This window comes from Ostrea edulis, chromosome 5 (assembly GCF_947568905.1).
Source record: "Ostrea edulis chromosome 5, xbOstEdul1.1, whole genome shotgun sequence".
NCBI classification, from domain to species: Eukaryota; Metazoa; Mollusca; class Bivalvia; order Ostreida; family Ostreidae; genus Ostrea; species Ostrea edulis.
In genome coordinates, this window is record NC_079168.1 from 29,668,305 (window position 1) to 29,689,397 (window position 21,093).

Consider the following 21,093-nt stretch of genomic DNA (forward strand, 5'->3'; position numbering starts at 1 on the left):
ATGAGCGTATTCTTGCTTTAAAAATATTGTATATCATTTTTTTTTCTGTGAAAAATGAATAAATGCAAAATAGATCGTAGAATTTATCATCTTATTTATTTACTTTTCTAGGCGTCAGAGGTCTACTTAATGAAGTGATTTATCAACCGAACACGTTAGAGTATTTTACAAAATATTAATGTTCATGAAGCTCTATATATAAACTGAATATCAATTACAAGAATCTAAGCATTCTGGAAATATCTAGGAAAAGTGCATATATCAATTACGTTTATCAAATTTAAATAATGGATTTGGTGTACTTTTGAATACTGATGATTCCCAAAATAATTGTTTGACATATTTAAACAGGAGTTGTGTCCTGAAATAACAAAAAAAAAAAAAACACAATGCCGATATTAACAGCTACATGTATTTGGAGTGTTTTTATCTTCTCTATTATCATAGACGAATGAACGCAATTTAAGAAACTTCAAAATAGAGAAAGGGAATGTATAATATAAATGTGTTGGAAAATATAATAAATAATTGTGTGTATCTTTATTACATTGTACTTTCTTTCAATACTAAAATTTATGAAATGATACCAAATAAATTGTTTTTTGTTTAAATTTACACACGAATCAACATATTTTCCCATTAATTTAGTTGTATAATGTGCTGTTTCTACTCATGTCGTATTTATGAACATCATCTTTCTACAAACAAGGAAAGCAAATCAACTTTTATTTACGTTTGATATGGTGATAGAACAGCATCATCTATAACATTCAATGTCCCGTGTTTTATATATTAACCTACTTAATTTCCCGAAACTGTTTTGTTTCGTTCCCCAAAATGGTGTTTATATATATATATTTCCATATAAAAAATATTTATCATACCTCAAATTTTATTTCATCAAAGAACAAAAACATAATCTATCAAATTCGTCAAAGACGTGCGGATATTGCCTCTGTCGTCGCTATGATGATGTCACAATGGTAACATTGAGCGCGAGACTCTGGTACCTGAGCGACACGTCTGGTTCCTTGTCGGCTGCGCTGACGATCTGTCCAAATCGCCGACTGTTAAACTTTCACTCAATGTCAATCGTCAATTGTCGTAAAACATAAGTATGCAAAACAGTCTATTTTGATATTTTTGAGCTAATTGATTTATTACACTTCGGTAATTGTAATCTGACATATATATATAAAAGGGCTTAGAAATGTGAAAAAGATTATTGTTAAGAGAAAAGGTAGATGAACATTAAACAAATATACATATATCGTGAGCGATTCAACTAAGAACAATGAAGGTAAGTATCTAATTTAAAGATAATTACATATTTCAGATGACAATATGAAAATATTTAAAACAAATTTCTTTATGTTAACAGTTTCAAAACTTTTCACTGTTTTTATTTTTGTTTATACTTCCTTTTATATGCACTTGTGTACTTTTTCAGGGGACTGCGTCCATGGTGATATTACTGACCACGGTTTGTAATGCAATTACAGAAAATAGCACAACGATAACGAAGTCTACCATTGAGGATTCTGATAATTTCAACACCACTGAAATTCAGACTACAAATGTTCCGAGTATAAATCAAACTGAAACTGTGACACCGGTAAATCTAAGTGAGAATAATTCAGTGAGGTACTCGAACCGAACAGGAAATGTGTCGATCGATAAGCAAGACGAACGATCAGCAGGCCCTACACCTCAGGAAGTGGCGAAGAACAATCTTTACACACTAATTAAAATTCGATTACTGGGGAATCTTCTTCAGCGTCTTCCAGTAGAACGAAGACAGTTCATTTTCATCAATGCCATAAAGCAAGTTAGCAGGGACGCTAACAAAGAGAGTAATGAAGAGAAAAAGGCAAAAGCGTTCTCTATGCAACACCGCAGCTTCGATGATAGCACGGAACATGAATCAGGAAGTCAGGAAATTTCAAGAGAAAATATTGAAAACAGTCAAGAAAAATCGCCGGATTCTGGGGAGGAAGAAGCTCCACAACACAATGCGCAGACGCAGCTTGAACTTCAAGTCATAAAAGATCAAGTGAGTAACGATGTTGAACACTTATTAAACACAGTGTTTCCTGGTGTCGAATCCAACCCATCACAGAGGTCAGTTCTTAAAGATATGAAATCCGATTCAGCGATTCAATATAAACCGTCTACAGTTAGCATGCAAAATCGCCAGCATACAAATTCACCACTTAAAATTCAGTCTGCATCTCACTCCTTCAACCATGTTTCCACAAAATCTCATACAAATCACGATTCGAGAATATCAGGTTTCACATCCACAGATTACGACACGCATCATGTACCAACAGCAGTGCAAAGAGATTTCAACTTTGAGAAGACACATCCACCGCCTATGCATCTTTCCGATCGTGGTTTACTTTCTCGGCCTCCTTATTTGGGGGAGTATCCTCACCAGGAAGAAAAGGTCAATGCTAATCAACATTCAACAGATCCAAGTCACGTTTATTCTCCTCCGCCATCAACCACTCCGTATACTGTGTATCAACAAACCAGTCTTCACTCTGAACCATTCCAAGAATCACTGAATTTGAAACCAGTGATATACAGTGACAGCAGTGAAAAATTACCATTATCAGTTACATACTTTAACAAAGGTACCGGGAAGACTGCTGACAGTAAGGAAAATACTAACCATTTGGACATTTTAAAGATACTAAGTCAAAATGATGAGGCTACGAAACACAACGTACCACAGCATACAAGTACTAATTCTGTAGAAAGCGATACATCAAAGAGTAGCGAGGAAGAAATTTTGTCTGACCTCAAATTTGATTCCACTACAATCATCCCTAATTTAGATTTACATCCATCAGAAGATGTGCAAGATTACTATGACAATCATCTGTTAAAATCAGATCAAACAAATGCAGAAGATGCTGTGAAGATAATATTTGATCTCTTCAATGACTACGATGATCATTTTGAAGATTATGATAACGAAAAACTTAATTTCGATATCGAACTTTATCCAACATCTACCTCAACTCCAATACAAAATACACAGAATCATACATCAAATACAAACACAGTCTCCCACACATTTGACTTTGCTGCAAGAGAAGAAAACGTGCACCATTTGTCGTCTACAGAAGTTAGAGATACAAATGAGGACAGCAGTAGCAGTGAAGGCAATGAATGGTTAACTACAGATCACCAATACACTCGCCAACAAAGTCAGCAGCCTAAAGACACACAGCAACCTTCTTCACAAGGTTTGGAAGCAAAGAAAGATAAACAGCGGAATGATAAAGGTAACGGTGAAAGTTCAAACAGTCAAGAAATCACAGATACAACATTGGACTCCAGGAAGATTCTTTCTGAAATGACAATTGGTAGTATCACTCAATCAAATACATACACCAAAAAGACAGATAGGAATGCAGAGGATGTGAGTTCTAGTGAAGAGCATTTGATGACCTCTCAAGTTTTGCCTAAACCTCTTCACTCTCATTTTTCGAATGAAAGGTACTCAGAAGTATCAAAAGAAGAAGAGGAAAGAATATATGGTTTTGATAGTGAAGAAGAATATGGTAGACATGGAAGTGATAGCGAAAAAACAAATTCCAATGAAAAAGACATTTATGATAATCAAAATGTTCTACATGATGCTTTACAATCAAAAGGTTCCTCCGTACATGTCAATCAAGAGGAGTCAACACAAAATTTGTTTGAGGAAATATCCAAGGAAGATTCAAATGAGCAAAGTGTAAGTAAAGAATCAAGTGAAAAGCATAATCCATGGTATTTAATGAAACTGGATGAAGATTCCACAGTAAAAAGTAAAGATTATGACGGAAAAAATAATTTACAATATGAAGAAAGTAGCAGTGCATCAATGGAAGAGAACATGAATAAGAATCATTTCAGTCAGTCAGAAGACGCCAGTGTTGAAAACTATGACATTAATGGTATTATTAAAATTTCGTTTGGAAGTGGTAATTCAGGGGAAGATACAGAGAAATATGTAAATAGTGAATCCAAAGAGGGGGATGGAAAATCCCTTCTTCCAGGGGTAAAATCCTTATCGTTTGATAATGGGGGCAAATCTACTCATCAAAAAGCTTCTAGTAGTGAAAATGACATTAGAATGGAAAGAAAAAATCCAAATCATAATAAAGAAAGTTACGCCACAGAGGACACAACCGAAAGTGAGGAATATGCAAATAGTGAATCCAAAGAGGAGGGTGGAAAATCTTTGCTTCCAAGAGTAAACTCTATTTCGTTTGATAATGGGGATAAATCTACTCATCAAAAAGCTTCTAGTAGTGCAAATGACTCTAAAATGGAAAGAAAAAATCCAATTTATAATGAAGACAGTTACTCCACAGAGGACACAACCGAAAGTGAGGAATATGCAAATAGTGAATCCAAAGAGGAGGGTGGAGAATCTTTGCTTCCAAGAGTAAACTCTGTTTCGTTTGATAATGGGGGCAAATCTACTCATCAAAAAGCTTCTAGTAGTGAAAATGACTCTAAAATAGACAGAAAAAATCCGATTCGTACTGAAGGCAGTTATTCCACAGAGGATGCAAACGACAGTGAAGAATTTGATGGAAATTCGAAAACTGTTGATACGAATTCAGACGAGAGCAGTAGTGAAAGCAAGATAGAAAACAGCGAGTCTAAGATAGAAACAAGCACTACTGAGAAGTCTGCCGACAGCGATTCAACAGAAATTAACGATGACAAGAATGATGGATTTCAAATCAACAATTCATACACAAGAGAAGATCAAAGCGACAACAGCGATTCCAGCGAAGAAAGCAATATCAAACAATTGTATATCAACAGTGACTCGGCTGAAAGTGGAGAAATTCAACTACAAAAGGACAGTATTTCAAAAGAAAAAAGTAATTCAATTGAAAATCAATTAAAAATTAGTCACACATCAGTAAGTAGCGAATCTTACTCCGAGAATAAAAGCTTTTTTAGGGACGATGACAAAGGATCCTCGAGCAGAGAAAGTGAAGATATTGACAGTTCATCAAAAGACATTTCATGTGAAGGGAAATATTGCAGTTCATACGAATACAGCAGTGAATCAACAAGTTTTGGGGTGGATTCTGATGACAGTGAAGAGAAAGAGGTAAAGGATTTCGATTATGTGTCAAGCAAAAGCACCGAAGATACGAACAGATCCGATGAAGATGATACCGAAGAAATATCAGGACAAGACAGTAACGAAACATCAGAGAAAAATGACAGAGCAAACACAGGCAATAATGCAGCATCAGAAATAGAGAGTGCATCTAAAGAGACCATGAATTCTATTTCATCAGAGGAGCAAACTTCTGAAAACAGCATTGAAAGTAAATCCGATAGTGATGAGCACTTTTACGAAGAAAGAATTCTATTTGACACTAATGACAACGACAGCAGTGAAAATCTAGACACAGAGGTGAAGACCAAAGAAAATCAATTAAGAAAGGTATTCTCTAGCGAGTCCAAAGAATACAACCAAAACGAAGAGACCAAAAATGGACATGACAGCAATGAGAAATCCAATGACGATAAGCAGATAATTGAATATGATAGTCACGGCATGTCGAACGAACACGGAACTTCAACATCTGATGAAAAGAAGGATCAGAGCAATGAAGACATGGCATACTCACAAAAAACAGCCGAAAGTAGCGAACAGAGAGCAGACGAAAGTAAAGTTGAAAATGAAGAATCTGGAAAAGAACATAACAGTGAGGAAAGCCAGGAACAACTGAAAGAAAAATACTTAGAAGAGGAAAGGGGTTACAGCAATGATCACGAAGAACCAAAAGAACAACAAACAGAAGAGACAACAAATAAATATGAAAGAAGTAAAGACGAGGCGCCAAAAGAGCAGGACATAGTCAAAGATAACAGCAACAAAAATAGTATTGAAGAACCCAGCGAAGAACACAACAAAGATGAAATTAAAGATGAAATTAATAGAAATAATAGCGATGAAGAACCAAAGGATCTGATTGAAACTGGCGGAATTGAAGAAAGCAGGGAAGGAAGCAGTGGCGAAGGACCAAAAGACGACGATACGACAGAGGAAAAGGGAGAGGGTAGCAATGAAAAAAGATCAGAGGAACTAACAGATAATAAAAAGGGCAGAACAAAATGGAATGAGGAAAATCCTACAGAGAAAAAGCAAGAAGACTATGGTAAAAATAAGGAAAATGACAATGAAGAAGACACGTCTATGGTAGAACACAATATATATGAAAAGAACGAGGAAGAATATCCAGAGAACAAAGAATACGATGATAAATCCAATTGTAAAGATGAAACAAGTGATGAAAACAACAGTAATAAAAATGACAATTATGATGAGATGAATGATGAAATAAGAGATGACGATGAATTAGAGAATGCTGTAGAGATGATCAGCGACATGTTCCTTTTCGGTTTCGATGAATCAAGCAGTGGTAAACATACTGATTATGACACTAAGAAGAACTACAACACTCACATGAAATACGAAAACAATGGAAGAGTGAAGGGGCTTCTTAAGAAACTGGTCAACTTACAGCAATTCTGGCAAAGGAAGAAATCAGGGTATGGTTCTTTGAAAGCTAAGGATTCTCCCAATTCTTCAAATCTACAAATGAAATTACCAACATTAAAGCACGACTTGTATGGCAATCCACCAAGGAGGAGAACTATTTACAGTGGAGGATCGTACTCAAACTATAAACGCTCTAAATCACACAAATCAAGAAATCACTACAATCCTCCTTCTTATCGTTCCTCATCTTACGGCACAGGTACTCCGTTAAACTACAATGGTGGTGCATATATGCCCTATGAATCTACTTTCTCTACATATTTGCCAAGTCAATGGAAATATTTGTACAAACTTCAGTCTTCTAATACACGACCAAGATCTGGAAAATCTGGTTATAGATCTAGAAGACTTAAAATAAATTTTGGAAAGAGTAAGAATAATTTCCGTAAAAACTACAGTGAATCACGAACAAGAAATGGTTTATCAAGACTGTCCGATATCTTGATAAATCGACCAAGAAATAGTACACATGGATTCAGAAGAGTGTCCCAAGGCAGTGACAACAGTTACACAAGAAACCAATACGACCAACACCGCTACATGTATGAGGGAAACAATGCTGATGACTCGGTAATAGTTCATCCCGTTGTCACTAAGAGCAATTATTAGATGAATCATGTGAATTTTTTGACTCATTTCCATTTCAGTATTGATCTTGTATCATCGTGTTCTGTTTTATTACAATATACCATGCAGTCCCTTGTCTTTGTATGAATTCCATATTTGTTCACGATGTCCAACTGTTAAATCATTTGTATCACTTGTATAATGTTATTTATTATCAATAGAGCTTATTTATTTTGATGTATTTATTAATATGTATTGTGGTACTGCAGGCAATGCCACTGTGATTTGAAAATAAAATCTGAAAATGTACAACTCATTATTTCAAAGTTTGGGGTATTCAAAGGACATAGGCACTGTATTAATATCATGGAATATAGGATAGCAAACAGTTATCAATCTCACAACTCTTATAAAGAATACAACATTACGCGTACGGTAAACACGGACCCCTTGACACACCAGAGGTGTGATCAGGTGCCTAAAAGGAGTAAACATACCCTGTTGACCAGTCACACTCACCGTGAGCCCTATGTCTTGATCAGGTACACAGTAATCCGTAGAGAAAACTAATATGTAAACAATGAACAACTGGTATGAATCACGTCTGACAGCATGATCTAATGATACTTTTATTTGCAAATAAGATCACTATAACGACCATAGAATGTACGAAATGGTGACTTTAAACGATACTCTTCAAACTCCTGTAATATCACCTTACTGGTTATATCGGATTTTAGACATTGTTTTATTTTTACTTAAATGTGATGACTTTTAAACAAACGTTTTGTAAAATCATATATGTTCCTTCCCTCAAATAACAGCACACAGCTTTATACATACAATGCTTTAAAAATATATAGCGTATTGGGCAACGCAAGAAATTCTTGTTCAAATGATATAAAGCATTCGGTTCGATTCCTTCCCACTTGCTCAAACACTTCACAGTTAGAAAATGTCGTGTAAACAAAAAAAAAACCCACCTAAAATCCAATTACATCAGTGAAAAGCCAACATAATTACAAATGTATACCATAAACGTCAGGATGAAAACATTGCAATTAAGACGATCATTAACGATAATTAAAATATAACGCTAGATACAATCATTCTTTGAAAGTATAACGTAGAATACAACCATTCATAATACATTGACAATTTGCAACGATACGTGTGTAACAGGAAGGGAGAAAATGTAACGGACCAGACAGGGATTCAAACCCTCTCGTCAGGTACTCTACCAACAGAGCTATCTGGCCACCGGAGATCGAGCGCGGCTGACTGCTACACACGCTTTTAATATCTTTTGGGATGCCATCTTCCGTTTTCGTTACATCTTTTTTAAATTTGAATATTAAAGTCGTTGTCTACTACAAGATATGATGAAAATAAGATGGCATCCCCAAAGATATAAAAATCAGGCATCGTTGCATATTGTCAATGTATTAGGAATGTTTGGATCCTACTTCATACTTTCAAAGAATGATTGTATCCTCATTGATAATCGTCTTAATTGAAATGTTTTCATCCTGATATTTATGGTATACATTTGTAATTATGTTGTCTTTTCACTAATGTAATAGGATTTTGGGTGGGTTTTTCTGTTACAAATAAATGAAGAAAACAAACGGCCGAGATCAATTTACACAACATTTTCTAACTGTGTTGAAGTGCTTGAGCAAGTGAAAGTGGTAGGGGATCTAATGGATTCAGACAGCAATAGGGTTAAACTTTTACACCAATTTCAAATATAATTATACTTTAGTAAACACAAACATGAAATGAAGTTACACATAATTTAATAACAACACAGTTCAGTATTCACAATGCCTGTGAAATAAATTGTATAAAATGTTGAAAGTTTCTTTTTCTTTTATAGGTATAGTCCTTCAGGGGTTCCCTCATTCTTTCTGTATAACACATTTTCTTTCGCTGATTTAAAGTCGTCATTTGTAACCTTCATTCTTCTCTCTCTAAGAGCTAGTAATCCGGCTTCTGTGCATATAGCCTGCAATTATTGAGATAACAGGAACTAAATAAGCATGAATTAACGATTCAAAAATTGTAATTCATTCTGCAAATAAGCAAAATTCAGTAAATTTATGCCCCTTTCCCACTCCACTTCAGTTTATAATAAAATGTCACAAAAAAGTTCCCTAACTTAAGGATGTACTTCAAGTTTCTTAAGATAAAACATGGAAGTCATTTTAGGCATAGGAGGAGGAACAGAAATTCATTGACTACTAGACAATATCATATTCAAAACTTGAATCTAAAGTCTCAACAAAGAGGCTATTATATCTATAGTTTTCACTTATATATCATGACCTCCAAATATATTCGAACAAGGTCAGTTGGGCAGAGCTTGGTCACCAATTTATACCTTGATATCTGCTCCCGAGAGATCATCCTTGGCCATAACATAATCATCAATATTGACATCCTCTGCTAGAGTCATTCTGTTGGTGTGAATAGTGAAGATTCTCCTCTTTGTTTTCTCATCAGGGAGAGGGAATTCTATCTTTCGATCAATTCTTCCTGGTCGAATTAGAGCAGGGTCGAGGGTTTCAATTCTGTTTGTTGCCATGACCACCTACAAAATACCAATACTTGATATTAACACTGAAGCAATTGACTACATAAAAGACTGATGTCAATACTGTATATGTACTTATTTGAGCTTGGTTTGTATTCTAGCATCTACATTACTGATGCAAGAGTGCAAATTTATAATTGCGCTAAATCATAAAATTCTCGATATATGATTGCATTCCAAACTGTGCATCAGCTTCAACTGTACTGAATTATAAATACTCTACAGTAATCCAATTCTACTGACAAACCTTCACATCTCCTCTGGAATCAAAACCATCCAGCTGGTTGAGAAGTTCTAACATAGTTCTCTGAATTTCTCTCTCACCTCCAGAGTTGGAGTCATACCTGTAATGGAATCATGAATATAGCTTTGAGTTTTCATGTTGGTCATTACAAACAAAATATTGTTCAGATTACAAAGGAAATGCTGCAATATTTAAGTACCGTTTTGTTCCCACAGCATCTATTTCATCAATAAAGACAATAGACGGAGCATGTTCTTCTGCCACTCGGAACAATTCTCGGACTAATTTTGGACCATCGCCCTAAAATGGAGAAACATATATTATGAACACACAAAGGCACTATAACAATGGTGGTCTCGTTTCAATCACAAGAACCGAGGTTTGAACAAATCTGTAGCTACCCTTAGCAATGTCTCTTTTACCCCAAGATGGATTGTGTTGAGTCTATTTTCAGCTGAGGTCCAGTGCCTCAGGGAAAGTCGTAATAAAGTTAACAGACATATAGATGACTGATAAACTTTAATATGCATTCAAGCCATCATCACTTGGGAGCTAAGTCTAAACCTTTGACAATATTTGATTTGCTGCAACTCGACTTATAATTTCAGCAATGAGTATCAGAATTTTTTTCTATGGTCCAACTCTAAATAATGAATTGTAGTCAAGTAGAGTGCGTTAAATTAAATTCAAACAATTTTGAGGATAATCTAAATAAATGTTAAATTCATCCTTGCTCAACTCGACAGACAGTATCATATGTATTACCTATCTCACAAAAACTTCCAACTTTTAACACAATCATGCCCATGTTAACTGCACAAAGAGCTGTAAATATCTACAATAACTTACCAAGTATTTCTGAATAAGTTCTGATCCGACAACACGTAAAAATGTTGCAGATGTCTGATTCGCCACAGCTTTGGCCAAAAGTGTTTTTCCTACAAAATATTTACATTCATCTTTACAGCAAAGTAAAGGACACCAATCTTACTTTCAAGATTGAATTCTGAAGAAAAATAAATTATTCATATCTGCCAAACATATTTTTTATCCTTGACTTTTATAAAAATCATGTGAAATGAATAGTCCATAAAATCCTAAATGAGTTGATTGAAATGCTTGTATACAAGTCATTTACTAACCTGTCCCTGGAGGTCCATATAAAATAACACCCTTTGGCGGTTTAATTCCCATTTCTTCGTAATATTCTGGATGTGTTAGTGGTAATTCTACGGATTCCTACAGCAGCAAAAACAGAAAGCAAATAAAAACACAATGATAACAATTCTAATAGTCCTCAACAAGACTGTATTCCCATACCTTCCTCTACATTTCTCACAAATTATTCAAACCTTCAGAGTTAGGTTAATTGTACCTTGATTTCTTGAATCTGTTGGTCCAGTCCCCCAATGTCTGCATACGTCTCCTGGGGAGCTTTCTCCAGCTTCATGACTGTCACCATGGGATCTGTGTCATCACCTAGCACGCCCACCACAGCATGTACCTACATTTGTACACACAAATCAAATTGCTGTACACGTATACACAGAATCACCACCCAATAAAACTCTAAACATTAATCTGTCACCCTAACCACTGTTGAACAACTGGCTTGTATATTTCTACTTTGGAGATGTGATTTCTTTTAAGAATGCATTATCCACTTTTAATTATTCAGTTCACACTTTTATGAAGGTACAATGCCTAATTTTTCTATTGATAGTTTAAAGCTCATTTCATTTGTTCATAATTTTAAATAGAACTTCAGAATGAGTACATGTACAATAGGGTTGTGCGGTGCACCGCGATTCATACCATTCGATTCGATGCACCAATTACAAATTCCAGATTTCGGTTCGGTTTAGATTTTACATACACCAAAACAACAAATATAGCGTCCGAGTGATGTGCAGAACATGTGGATTTTTATGCAACAAGAGATTTAAATCACTACTATGTTAAGATTTAACATTTTCACCACACAGATACCAACGGAATATGGTCTGTGAGATCATTGAAGTTTATCTTTACATGTCATATAGTATTTCTATCAGTGCTGGAGTGAAATCAACATCGTAGATGATGACACAGATTAAATGTTTTGACAGATAATATAAGAAAGAAGTAAATCAATGAAGGAGAAATTGTCAAAGACTTTGAATTGATAGAATTATTGAATTTTGACATGTAAATGAAAACAATATCATATACATCTTAGATTGTCTATAGATTTGTTTAATAATCCAAAATTTAAGCTACACATTAATATAACAAATTTTAATAGACTGTTATTGTTTTCTTTTACTGTCAAAGTTATAATATGCAGTTATAAATAGATATGATGTTTACAAATTAAGACATATAGTTATACAAAACTTGAATAGAATTAAATAAAGTATGCTACTCATCAAAATTGTTAACTTTTGTGCTTTCATCAGGTAAAATTGGACCCACCATGAACCGAATCGAAAAAAAACTTAATTGTACTGTCCTAAATCGAAACCGAACCGAGCACACCTTGAATCGTCCCAGCCCTAATGTACAACAGACCTTGTGATTTAGCAGCACAGAACACCCCGGCTCCAGTTGGTCTTTGTCTACAAATGACAGGATGCTGACGTAGTGTTCGCTTCCAACAGAAGTGGAGACGATGGCGTGGTTATCGTCAATGATCTCTTCCAGCGTGCCAACAGACATTGGAGATCCTCTCAACTCATCCACTTTTGTTCTCTCTTCCTAATTAAAAAGGATCAGGAAAAAAAATTTAAACCTTACTGACTTCACATCAATGAAGCAAATGAGGACATTCTGGTAACAAATCTGTACATCATAAACAGCCAGGGAGATAATGCAAACATGTAATAAAGTTATTTTACTCAAACATTTACAGTTTTTAAAATTCACACTTTATTGTTAATATTTTTTTTATCTTTAAAGTGGTCTGACACTGATTTTGTCTGAAATCTATTTTTTTTTTTTTTTGTATTTCCCACCGATATATATTGCATTCCGGGATGTAAAAGATGTAGTGCACAGACTCTAATATGACAATTGTTAATGGCAGTATGTAGCAGATGGAGCTTAGTCGAATATTACTTGTTATCATGAGATGTTATTTACATTTTGGGGGGAAATCTTTATCCACAAATTAACAATTTTCCCCACTTTATCAAAAACTTTGAATACTTTTCCTGAATTAAGCATGATTTTGAATAAAAGAAACATGTGTTTATTGTCTTGGTGCACCAGTAAAAATCTGTGGTGCATGTGACGTAAAGTGAGAGAGGTTAACATAATATAATGCAAACAAGTTAACTAATAATAACCTGTTTCAGTTAATTAAGAGTATCGTGCGGTATTTGATGAAGAACAGGAGCAAAGAGAGGTAACTCATTGTGACAAAAAGATAACTTGCATGCGTTATTTTTCTAATAACATATTTGCATTTTGTCCCTGACTGATAAAAATACAATGTTGCTTTTTACATTTTGTGTACATGTACCTCATGTTTTTCTTCCTGTGGTTTGAGCCTCTCCTGATTTCTGATGAATTCTTCCTCCATTAGCAGGTAATCTTTGATCCTTTCTAATTTTAGAAGTTTGAGTCTGCATCGTGTGTGAGGTGTCACTACAGATATAACAAAAACCAATCACAAAATCTGTCATCAATGTTACAGATACAACAGAATGAACAATCACAAAATCTGTCATCAATGTTACAGATACAACAGAATGAACAATCACAAAATCTGTCATCAATGTTACTACCCACTGTACTGACAATTATTGCATTCGGTTCAATGCATGTAAATGATTATCTATTTCTTTGAACAGCTAATGTCAGCTTTTCTCATTGTTTACCTTGAATACACTGGATTCTTGATTTGTCAGACCAGTGAAAATTTAATGTTAGCCCTAGCTCCAGAAGTAGTGTACACAAAAGACACTAGATGTGACACACTGCAGGTTTTAATGTTATAAACACAATGATTTTCTTGTTATCAAGGCACATCTTGAACATTGAAAGGACAAATTGAACAAGAGGTACTGTGAGCAATGCTCACTAAGAATACCCCCCGATTACCCCAATCTCCCAAAGGGTGTTGGTAATAGGTATAAACTACCTCTTTTCTGAGTGTAAAAAACAAATGGCATGACAAACCAAACCATATTGCTACTTTGATGTCCAGTGCGTGTGACTTTTGACCTTTTGACCCCAAAATCAATAGGGAACATCTTCATCCCATGGGTAGTCCATATGTATGATATGGTGACGGTAGGTGGAAAGGATAACGCTTTAGAGCCTGGAAACCATATTGCTACTTCGATGTCCAGTGCGCGTGACCTTTGACCTTTTGACCCCAAAAATCGATAGGGAACATCTTCATCCCATGGGTAGTCCATATGTATGATATGGTGACTGTAGGTGGAAAGGATAACGCTTTCGAGCCCGGAAACCATATTGCTACTTCGATGTCCAGTGTGCGTGACCTTTGACCCCAAAATCAATAGGGAACATCTTCATCCCATGGGTAGTCCATATGTATGATATGGTGACTGTAGGTGGAAAGGATAACACTTTAGAGCCCGGAAACCATATTGCTACTTTGATGTCCAGTGCGCTTGACCTTTGACCTTTTGACCCCGAAATCGATAGGGAACATCTTCATCCCATGGGTAGTCCATATGTATGATATGGTGACGGTAGGTGGAAAGGGTAATGCTTTAGAGCCCGGAAACCATATTGCTACTTCGATGTCCAGTGCGCTTGACCTTTTGACCCCAAAATCGATAGGGAACATCTTCATCCCATGGGTAGTCCATATGTATGATATGGTGACGGTAGGTGGAAAGGATAATGCTTTGGAGCCCGGAAACCATTGCGTATACAGACAGACGGACAGACCGATTCCAGTATACCCCCCCACAACTTGTTGCGGGGGGTATAAAAATATGAATAAATCATTTTTTAAAAATACACATTGGCCTACAACTACATTTACTTGATGTCTTTTAAAAAGAACATTTTCCTACTTAAAAATTTTGAACTCAAAAACTAACAGTATACAAGTAAGTTTGAATCCAAATTACAGGAACCTAAGGCTGTTGGTGTTCATGCAAACTCAGGGGTCGAAATTAACTTTTTCTACCACAGGCTAATTTTAGCCTACAGGTAAAAAATCCACAGGCTATAATGAAAACCTACAAGCTAAAATAAAAATAATGAAGCAGTGCTCTTTTTTCATATGTTTGTTTTAAATCAATGATTTTCCCCATCATTACTGAGCCTAGTGGGCCAACAGGCATCGTTTGGACAAGACACTATTAGTTACGTAAGTCATATGGCATGCAATGTTTACGTCTCTTAATTCTCGCACCTCTAATCCACAACCTGTTTACTGCAGGTCTAGATCCAGTCTTCCAATTTCATGCCACATCAGGGTTGTCAGTAGTGATTTTTTAAAGAGAATCCCGGAATCAGGGTTTTTATATGCAGCACGATCACGAGCCCCATGAACTTTTTTGATAATCGTCTACAGTCATCTTCTCTAGCCAAGGGTTTACGATCCACTCCGCTTCTCTACAAACTTTGTAGAAAAGAGGAGCAGATCCTAAACCCTTGGCTAGCGAAGATGCTACACGGTGAGCAGTGCACTCGTGTCATCACTACAACCCAATCTCACTATGACAATAAATTAATTTAGGTAGGACATTCTCATGATTCTGATAAAAATAACTACCCTCAGACTTGGTAAAACATAGACTCCGATTGTTTTTTTTTTTTGAATAAATAAATTAAAAAAACCTCAGACTTGGAATTCAATTTAATCACCCCTATAGGTGAACAGGACTCGTGGCGTATGTCTATATTTTTCATCATAATGTGATGTCCGACTAGGGCTGTGCACCGCGATTCATACCATTCGATGCACCGATTACAAATTCCGGATTTCGGTTTGGTTTAGATTTTACTTACACCAAAACAACAAATATGACGTCCGAGTGATGTTGAAAACGTGTTTTTTTTATGCAACAGAGATTTAAATCACTACTGTGTTGAGACTCAGCATTTTCACCACTCAGATACCAACAGAATTGGATCTGTAAGATCATTGCAGTTTATCTTTACATGACATATAGCATTTCTGTCAGTGGTGGAGTGAAATCAACATCATAGGTAATGACACAGATTTGACAGTTAATATGAGAGAAGTAAATCAATAAAGGAGAGATTTTCAAAAACTCTCAATTGATAGAATTGTTGAATTTTTGCATATCAATGAAAACAATATCATATACATTTTAGATTCACTATAGATTTGTTTAATAATCCAAAACTTATGCAGCACATTAATATAACAAATTTTGATAGACTGTCAGTGTTTTCTTTTTTCTATCAAAGTTATAAAATGTCATTATGAATAGATATGATGTTTACAAATGACGACATATAGTTATATAACTTGAATAAAATCAAATTAAATATGCTACTCATTAAAATTGTTAATTTTTGTGGTGTCATTAGATAAATTGGACCTAACATGAACCGAATCGAAAATAACCAAACCGTGCTGTTCTGAATCGAAACCGAACCGAATCGAGCTAACACTGAATTGTCCCAGCTCTATGTCTGACCACTAAAACATTTGTTTGACTCCTGAGTTTCTTAAAAATTATAAAAGAAAAATCTGGATAGGAACGGTTGTTGACACTGTTCGTTCATGGAAGCGTTTGTATGATTCAGAGTGCAAGTTTAAGAAAAGCGAATAGCGCATCACCGAATAAAACGGATACAATACGATCAGAGTTTGTAAATCACCACTCGCTAAGATTTTCGAGTGTCCACTATTTTTACTCGCTATTTTTTCAAATGTATTCGCATTTTGCGAGTATTTCTCGCTAATTTCGAGCCCTGAAACTTGATGATGTGAATCACAGAATGTGTCCATTGCAAGATCTACAAAATGTCACTCAGTAACAAAAATCCTCAAAATGTTTCAATAACATATGATCAGATAGAAACTAGATTCACGTAAAAAGTATATTGGTCCATGGGAACTAAATTTCCTCCATGTGGAATAAAAAAGCTAACTCAGGGCTCGAAATTAGCGATAAATACTCGCAAAATGCGAGTACATTTGAAAAATAGCGAGTAAAAAGTGGACACTCGAAAATCTTAGCGAGTGGTGATGTACAAACTATAATCGTTTTGAATTTCAAGTGTAAGGTTTTTGTTATTCATTTATCTAAAAAAAAAAAAAATCGGAGTCTATATTTTACTAAGTCTTCCAGTAGTTATTTTTATCAGAATCATGAGATTGTCCTATCTAAATTAATTTATTGTCATATTGAAGTCGGGTTGTAGTGATGACACGAGTGCATTGCTCACCACGTAGACAATTATCAAAAAAGTTCATGGGGCTCGTGATCGTGCTGCTTATAAAACCATGAGTCCGGGATTCGCTTTGAAAAATCACTAGTGACAACCCTGATGTGGCATGAAATTGGAAGACTAGATCTAGACCTGCAGTAAACAGGTTGTGGATTAGAGGTGCGATAATCAAGAGACCTAAATATTGCATCATATGACTTACGTAACTTAGTGTCTTGTCCAAACGATGCCTGTTGACCCACTATGCTCAGTAATGATGGGGGAAATCATTGACTTAAAAAAAAACACAAATGAATAAAAGAGCACTGCTTCATTATTTTTATTTTAGCTTGTAGGATTTTTTACCCACAGGCTAAAATTAGCCTGTGGTAAAAAAGTTAATTTCGACTCCTGTAACTTGAGACATCCAAAAAAATTGGGATAGATGACCAAAAAATATTTGGTTCTTGTATCATATGAGTTTCATAGTTTTGTTTGCCAAACCTTGTGGTAGTTTACTGGCAGTGTCAGGACCCTTCGACTTCTTCTTCTTTTTGCCGACCCTTGTTGGAACTGGGGGTTCATACTTCTTCTTCCTTTCCTGTGGTAAATAATAAAATTTCAATGAATTTTATTTTTCCATTGATAAGATACCATAAAAATATTGTGTTGATGCCTTTTGTCATTGGATCACTTACCTTGTCATCTTTCTTATCCCCCTGACCACCTCCTCCACCTCCTGCTTGTTGGTTTCCCTATAAAATGAATTAAATATGGTAAAGGGGGTCATGCAGAAAGTGCAGAGAGTCTTGAAATAGAAAGGTATGATACAGTCAATCTGTTTAAAATCAACTCCTCGATCCACTCCTTTATTTTCATATGGTCCTCATGATTCTCAGATTGAAGATACACTTTACTAATAAAGCTTATTTGTATATTCCTATAGGAAATGATCATTTGTTTATTTCTGTGTCGTAAAATAAAAATAAAGTTCTTGTTTCGGGGGGATGCAGGGTATCTTTCACGGCCTCACATTGTTTCAGCTTTACATTTCAAAACAATGTTTCTCAGCCTCGTAGGTTATGCTGCAACATCCACAACAAGGCATATTTTATCAAATTTCTTTCATTATCATATAGCGTGGGTCCATTGTCATTTATAAACACTGTTGATTCATTTAAATTTGAAGCAGTTAATTATCACCAAAAATCGTTTTCATTAGTCTCTTAATTACGGGATTTTTTTCTAATGCTAATATTTTACCTGAAGATACTGGAAAGGGGCACTAGATCTATCGTAAAGCTACACAGATGTACTGTAAATACCCCCCCCCCCTTTTTTTGTGTGACAAACTCGTCATCAGCAATCATCTACATTTACATGTTCTATACTATAAATACATTAAACTTCACTTGATCAATAGCAATTGTAAAGTTCTATATATAAATATCAAAAATTACTAATAATTCACGTCGCTATATTTTAGGAGAAATCAAAACTGCAACTCACCATTCTTCAAAATACCGGATATGGATAAATTTTACGGAATCCGATCCCGATTGATTAGAATTGAGCCTGGAACAACTTTCGCTGTAAAATATTTTGCGAAATGTAATTATTTCACCATGATTACATTAGAGAGTTATTAATTTCCTGTTCCATTGCTCTAATACAGATAACTTGAAATATACTAAACGAGAAGAAAACTCATTGAGATGAGACAGTGTCACACTGCGGCTCACTTAAAACTGATGTCTCAAGGAATATTTTTAAATTGTTTTGTTTTGAACATGATTTATTGATACTAGTATCAAAAGGATTGAAAATGATTTCTTACAAATAAATAAGTTCCTCTCCTTAAATAACACAATAATATTTACAATAATACATCGTGCATTTTGACTTTAAAAAATATCTCTTACATACAAGTGGAACTGGATTAAATAACATAGTACATATTTTGTACATAGTGATACTTAAAAACTGTTTTTAGTCTGTAACTACAAATATGCATTATGCTATAATAGCTGCCCCCCCCCCTAATTTTTTTTTTAATTTAAGGTAAGTCTCTTGTTTAGAAAAATGTAAACGATAAAAGAAACAATAATTTCTTCTACTCTCGGAGAAATACACGACAAAATCTTTTGATTCATTGAAGTACTTTTATTGGGAGAGTTTACATTTGTTCCAAACACCCTTAAAATATGCGTCATTTCATCAATTTTACTTCAATGAATATGACAGAAAATACATAGGAGACATATTTCAAGCCCTTTAAAATCTGTAAAATCCAGGAGCTTCGGAAGGCTTCGTCCCCTGACCCCCCCTCCCCCCCCCGGGCTTCGGGGCCCCTGGATCCACTGCCTCATAAAGTTGCGCCCCGTAACTGCAATTCCTGGATCCGCCCCTGCCAAGAAATCCCGTCCAGTTCTCATTTTAAGTTACTTTTACAAAGGATCGGTCTCCCAAATTCGATACATGAGCCTATAACAATTTCACTACAAACATGCATGGGTACATGCATATACCTAATCATTACCAATAATACAGGTTTAATAAAAAAAATAATTATGTTTTCCGCCACACTCAACAATTTTTCAGTTATCTGGTGGCGCCCAGTTTTTATTGGTGGAAGAGAGAACCCAGATACAATGTACCTGGGAAGAGACCACCGACCTTCTGAAAGGAAACTGGGAAACTTTCTCAGGTTTAATAAAACAATATTTGATGTAGTACTCATTTTATCACTGGTGTTGAAGTCAAACTAAATATCATGAAACGATTGCATATAAAAGGGAGATAAGGGACTACAAATGAGCTGATTATAAAACATTAACGAAGCAGATGGAAATTTCTTAAACACAATTAAAACAAGCATGAAAAAGCATATCTCAACAAAAATAATAACAGTTCGACCTAGATATTACGTTTTTAAGAACATCTCCATCAAAAGGTTAATGAGGGGAAAAAATGTATTCATAGAAAGCAGTTACTGTAGGACTCAAACTCAAACACTGGGAAAAGTATCGTTTCTTACGAAAAAGTTATTGATGAAATACGAATTTCCAGGGATAAACACAACTACAAATTATCAGATCAAATAGGTAAATCCATACCTCCTAGAAAATGGGAGAGAATGGCTAAATCTTTGACTAAACAAAACAATAATAGCAAGTCACTACTAGTACTACCCTTAAGTTCCACAGATCCAGAGCCGCCACTTGATTACACTCTCTGTGATTTTGTTATTACAGAACAGGAAGTTCTGGATCAGCTTCAAACCAGGTCCTGATCAGGGGCGGATTTAGAAATTGCGGTATGGGGAGGCGCAACATTATGAGGCAGGGGTCTGGGGGCCGCCTTGAGGCCCCCAGTCGGTCCAGGGCAAAGCCCTGGTGGGGGCCCCGGAAGCTCCTGGATTTTACAGATTTTATAGGGCTTCAAATATGTCTCCTATGTAGTAATTTGTACCATTTTCTGTCATTTTTGATGGAGAGAAATCATTAAAATGACGCATATTTTAAGGGTTTTTGGGGGAAAATGTAAATTCTCTAAAAAAAAAAAAAAAAAAAAAAAAAAGTAATTCAATAGATCAAAAGATTTTGTCATTTATTGCTCTGAGAGTGGAAGAAATGATTGCTTTTTTTATCGTTTACATTTTCGTAAACAAGAGACCATGCATGATTTACATAGAATTTGAAAATTATGGGGGGGGGGGGG

General features: G+C 35.3%; 2 protein-coding genes across 2 annotated transcripts in view; one reads left to right on the forward strand and one right to left on the reverse strand.

The window, feature by feature from the left end:
* Positions 1-1,294: 1,294 nt before the first annotated feature.
* LOC125651228 (dentin sialophosphoprotein-like) lies at positions 1,295-7,204 on the forward strand. The gene is made up of 2 exons (XM_048879809.2): positions 1,295-1,300; positions 1,451-7,204. Exons 1-2 carry the CDS (start codon positions 1,295-1,297, stop codon positions 7,202-7,204), a joined length of 5,760 nt encoding a protein of 1,919 aa, XP_048735766.2.
* Positions 7,205-8,944: 1,740 nt separating this feature from the next.
* The window catches only part of LOC125652446 (uncharacterized), a 29,496-nt gene continuing 17,347 nt past the window's right edge, over positions 8,945-21,093 (reverse strand). The window contains exons 14-24 of the mRNA XM_048881665.2: positions 18,072-18,128; positions 17,878-17,974; positions 13,505-13,629; positions 12,553-12,738; positions 11,378-11,506; positions 11,145-11,241; positions 10,852-10,940; positions 10,202-10,302; positions 10,006-10,102; positions 9,546-9,755; positions 8,945-9,170 (exon numbers count right to left, since the gene is read on the reverse strand). Of these exons, the coding sequence (XP_048737622.2) occupies positions 9,036-9,170; positions 9,546-9,755; positions 10,006-10,102; positions 10,202-10,302; positions 10,852-10,940; positions 11,145-11,241; positions 11,378-11,506; positions 12,553-12,738; positions 13,505-13,629; positions 17,878-17,974; positions 18,072-18,128 (1,323 nt within the window). The 3' untranslated portion in view covers positions 8,945-9,035. The remainder of the gene's footprint in view (positions 9,171-9,545; positions 9,756-10,005; positions 10,103-10,201; positions 10,303-10,851; positions 10,941-11,144; positions 11,242-11,377; positions 11,507-12,552; positions 12,739-13,504; positions 13,630-17,877; positions 17,975-18,071; positions 18,129-21,093) is intronic.